Consider the following 4,925-nt stretch of genomic DNA (forward strand, 5'->3'; position numbering starts at 1 on the left):
TTGATGTTGTTGAATGGCACTATGTTTTTCAAGATACGATTCTGACATCAGTGAATGCAGATGCCACTTGGGAATACTGGATTGAGTCAATAGTGAGGACTCTAAATCAATGCTCGAGTATCACTATTCAACTGTTTATCAAACATTCAAACGTGTATAGAGATAAACTGAGAGTCTCTAGTGAAGACCTTTATATCAAGGACCAAATAATGACATATAAGTGTGGCACTATAATCCTATAATCTTTATGAGAAACGTTCTACAATCAAAGCTTATCAGTAGAGACTTCATGCATCGACACACGGTAAGATTGTTGGATAAATTCATCACTTCATCTTTATGAGAAGTACTTCGCATGCTATTAGTCTATTACATTAGTCGTTTTGTTGCTCACAAAGGAAATATTCGTGCTTCATAAAGTAACTATGATTAATATATATATATATATGTAAGCTAAATTATGTTGCCAAATAGCTTGTGATATAGTGTCTCTTTGCTTGGCTTGAATCTACAGCCCCTAGCTTCGTTCTTATCTATATCATTTCTAATTTTGATTCATATTAACCAATTTATTCGAGATATTGGGAGAAACTGAAAATTTCGTGTAGAACGGAGGACGTAGATTTAGGTCATTATGCTTAAGTCATAAGAAGTCATATAGGTGGATTTGCTCTAAGCTGATTCGCTAGTGAACATTGCAACGCTAAGTATAGCTAGAAGATCAAACACCCTAAACTAGGGATGTTAATTTCATATACATTAACGTCTATGACCTTTAATTGGTGGGTTAGATATGAAATGCCTTAGGTAGGGGCTCTAATCCATGACAGTTAAAAAAAAATATGTATATAAAACTAGGAGACCATACGTGATTGTTTTTTATCGTTGATCAGACTACACTTACTAATATGTTTATCAATATATGAAGTTTATAATTATTTAAAAAATTAAGATTTGCCAAATTATTGATGGGTCGGTTTATCAAATTCGTTCATCAATCATGTATTTTTGTTGGAATGTTAGCTCATATGGCATAAAATAAAAAACAAGGCACACCATTTAGTAACTTTCCTAGTAGTTCTGTTTCACATGCAATTGAAGCAAATGTTAAGATGAATAGTGTGGTTGTGGATGATATATTCATATATACATATACATATACATATATACATTTATCAATATCTCGAGCTCAAAATTGACTCCAGTCAAGTTACTCAAGTGGGTTTCTCAAGTAGTCTCAACTCTCAACCATATCTCTTCCTTTAGACCAGAGCGTAGCCATAGATTTATGAGTGATGCAAATCAACTTCAGCCAGTGCCAATTTTCCAGCTTACAAAAACTTATTATCTGCCATATGGGAAAGTACCATTAGCTGCTTATCTACAGAATCCCAACTCATTTCCAAGAGTTGAAGGGAAAATCATTAGAAGCTACCTCTTGCAAAGATTGGCCTATGCCAATTAATTTGAAGCGCAAGTAAATTTCAAAAATGGAGACCAGTGTTGCATGCTATGCCAGAGGAGCTTTCCCGCGTAATGTTTCATCATCTCAGCATTCGACCTCGTTGATGTCTCCAGCTTCCATCTCTCCTTCTTTCAATGCTAAGGTAGTATAGTACTATATGATCATTAACACATTGAAAATAGTGGAGAGATTTTATTAGTTATTTCCTAAAGGATGTGTATGATTGATCTGCAGGTTTTGAGAACAAGCTCCCTATTTGGGGAATCATTGCGTCTGGTTCCGAAATCATCCCTTAGAGCTTTGAAGACAAAGAACAGTTCTGTTGCACCAAAATGCGCAATCGGGGATAGCTTGGTAAGATGTTATGCATTCTTTCAAGACTAATTGGCTGTAAGTGGAAGAGGTCCCGGGAATTATAATGTGTCATGCAAGGAATAGTGAATGTGTGATTAATTTTTGTAGGAAGAGTTTCTAACAAAGGCAACCCCGGATAAGTCACTGATTTCATTGTTGTTGGCAATGGGAGAAGCAATAAGAACGATTGGATACAAAGTGAGGACAGCTTCTTGTGGTGGAACTGCATGTGTCAATAGCTTTGGAGATGAGCAGCTTGCTGTTGATATGCTTGCTGATAAGCTTCTATTCGAGGTGATCTTAAATGACACTCAAATTTACATACTATATATAGAAGTATAAATAATGTTGCGCCCCAAAATAAGCTTCTAAGCGACTAATTTGTTCCTCGCCAATTGGGTTTTCTGTTGTAGTGTGCATAATTCTTCTCTTGATATAGCATAACTGCATAAGTGACTTCTCCAAAATCCAACATTGGTTCTTTTCATTTTTATCATATATAAGTACTGATATACATCTTGTCAACATCTAATCTAGGCCTTAACTTACTCACACGTCTGCAAATATGCTTGTTCCGAAGAAGTTCCTGAGCTCCAAGACATGGGAGGTCCAGTTGAAGGTTTACATTTCATCAGAGCACTCAATATTTGAACACCAGTGTTGCTTAATCATGTTGTAATTAATACAATTAACTTAAACAGGTGGATTCAGTGTTGCCTTTGATCCGCTTGATGGATCGAGTATTGTGGACACAAACTTCACAGTGGGGACTATCTTTGGGGTGTGGCCGGGAGATAAGTTAACTGGGGTTACCGGAGCTGACCAAGTAGCTGCAGCCATGGGGATTTACGGACCTCGAACAACTTATGTTCTTGCTATTAAAGGCTTCCCCGGCACCCACGAGTTCCTTCTTCTTGATGAAGGTTTGCTTCAATCCGAATCATTCGAATTAATCAATTTCACATTGTTGATCAGTTAAAATCTCATTTGGTCTGAACTCACGAGTTGTTTATCAGGAAAGTGGCAACATGTCAAGGAGACAACAGAAATTGGTGAAGGAAAGATGTTCTCCCCTGGAAATTTGAGAGCCACATTTGACAACCCTGACTACGGCAAGGTCATTTTTGATTAGTCTCGATCTTAAACTCTAGATTACTATGATTCTGTCATATTTGTCCTACTTCTCCAACACAAACATGAGACTTGCTATGATATAGTGTGAATCCCATGCATGTTGTGAGATGATGGTCACTGTGTGACACTCATTCGAAAATTATTGCTACGAAAACGTTACTGATGGCTTTATATTTCTTACGTTGTTATAATCTAACAGCTAATTGACTACTACGTGAAAGAGAAGTACACACTGAGATACACCGGAGGAATGGTTCCCGACGTTAACCAGGTATTTACTCTACGTAATTAGGTTTCCGGCAACAGTTGGTTATCCAAAGTAGAATATAGGTGTGTGCGTACATTATATAAAATAAAACAATAAGGGGAAAAACACTGTTCATATCTTTGCTGAATTGTGTTTTTTCCTTAAGTTCCGGTAAATTGTGTTTTTGCCTTCAGTTGGTGAATGGTCGTTTTTGCTTTTTAATGCAATTTATTTACGACTCTATCGTTATACTGACCAAAAAGACTGTGTTACCCCTTAATGTAAATTTATTTACAAATGTTCAATTGTTCTGATAAAAAAAATGTTTGTGTCATTGAAAATTTTGTTACTTCTTTATTTTCTATTTTTTACTTGGTTGTGGGCATGGGGTCAAAGATGTCCATGGTGGGTTTTGGCAAGGGGAAGGCCATGGTATGGTGGTGGAATTAAAAAAGGATGGTAGAGGTTATGGGGTTGATGGTGAATTTTATGCAGGTGGCGGAATAGGAGGTGGTAGAATTGGAAGTGAGCGGTGGATTTTGCAGGCATGGAGGCCATAATTTGAGGAAGATGGATGTATTTGTGGAAAAATAGGGGAAAGCGAGGGAATCGGCGGTAGATTTAGAAAAGGTGGTGGCGTAGGAGGCGTGAGATGGGGATTGAATACTGTTCATCATCAAGAAATCATATCCCGCAGCAACGCGCGGGTGGTATCTAAAGCACTGTTAGATAGGTTTTATTTACTAGTGTTATATATGTTAATCGCAAGTTTTTATTAGATATAAATAAAACAAAGATTGTCGCATGAATGATTTAGTGAGCAAATTATCTAATCAATGTAGGTAGTCCATGAGAAATACGTGTTCCTTATTGAATGATCTGCATGTGTAAACATTTTCTGGCTTGAAATTGCAGATTATTGTAAAGGAGAAGGGTGTCTTCACAAATGTGATATCCCCAACAACCAAGGCAAAACTGAGACTGTTATTTGAGGTGGCTCCATTAGGACTGTTGATTGAGAATGCCGGAGGTTACAGTAGTGATGGGCACAAGTCTGTGCTGGACAAGGTCATCGTCAATCTTGATGACCGGACCCAAGTCGCTTACGGATCCAAGAACGAGATTATCCGATTCGAAGAAACTCTATATGGATCATCCAGGCTCAAGGAAGCAGTGCCTGTTGGAGCTGCTGCTTAAACCATATGTAGTCACAGCATTTGCTGTTTTTGCTAGCTTAATGTATTGGCTAATGCATTACTTCTTCTCTTCGTTTTTCTTTCTTCTGGGAAATAAAACTAATATAGCTACATATATATCTCAAAATTATAGTGAACTTGGAGACAAAGGTTGAATCTGTGTATTCAGATGTAAAAATTAAAGAATGGGGAAGGGATGTGACCCCAAGATCTTAATTTGGGCTTCTTGTCTATTCTACGAGCCCAATAAGCCTAGATTTATACAACTGGGCTAGAGCAAATCTTCCAGCAATCCCAAATCAACTATACTTTTTCTCTTATATATCAAGGCTAATCATTTCTTTCATATCCGCTTGTGTTGCAAATGCTGGTGTGAACTTGGGAAGGGGTGTTGTTAAAGGATTTTCGTTGTAGTTTTGTTTTGTTGTCGTTTTAATAAAATACGAAAAAAAAAAAAAAACTAAGGTGTAAACATGGTTTCATGACGACATGAACGTCGCCTTCCTCAAAGAAGAAAACATTGATGTGA

The 4,925-nt window shown here is 37.2% G+C and overlaps 1 protein-coding gene across 1 annotated transcript; it reads left to right on the forward strand.

Moving 5' to 3' along the window:
- The first annotated feature begins 1,490 nt into the window (after positions 1-1,490).
- LOC101308648 (sedoheptulose-1,7-bisphosphatase, chloroplastic-like) lies at positions 1,491-4,541 on the forward strand. The gene is made up of 8 exons (XM_004294017.1): positions 1,491-1,607; positions 1,700-1,819; positions 1,928-2,113; positions 2,357-2,438; positions 2,521-2,742; positions 2,836-2,936; positions 3,153-3,224; positions 4,116-4,541. Exons 1-8 carry the CDS (start codon positions 1,491-1,493, stop codon positions 4,395-4,397), a joined length of 1,182 nt encoding a protein of 393 aa, XP_004294065.1. The 3' UTR covers positions 4,398-4,541.
- The last annotated feature ends 384 nt before the right edge of the window (positions 4,542-4,925 follow it).

The sequence above is a fragment of the Fragaria vesca genome, linkage group LG3 (genome assembly GCF_000184155.1).
Source record: "Fragaria vesca subsp. vesca linkage group LG3, FraVesHawaii_1.0, whole genome shotgun sequence".
Taxonomy (NCBI): Eukaryota; Viridiplantae; Streptophyta; class Magnoliopsida; order Rosales; family Rosaceae; genus Fragaria; species Fragaria vesca.

What these genes read in the sequence shown, in the direction of transcription:
- LOC101308648 (XM_004294017.1), top strand. Translation starts at nt 1,491, where the DNA reads ATGGAGACCAGTGTTGCATGCTATGCCAGAGGAGCTTTCCCGCGTAAT. An exon ending in GCGCAATCGGGGATAGCTTG is followed by an intron (nt 1,820 to 1,927) that starts GTAAGATGTTAT and finishes TAATTTTTGTAG; the next exon opens with GAAGAGTTTCTAACAAAGGC. An exon ending in GTTCCTTCTTCTTGATGAAG is followed by an intron (nt 2,743 to 2,835) that starts GTTTGCTTCAAT and finishes GTTGTTTATCAG; the next exon opens with GAAAGTGGCAACATGTCAAG.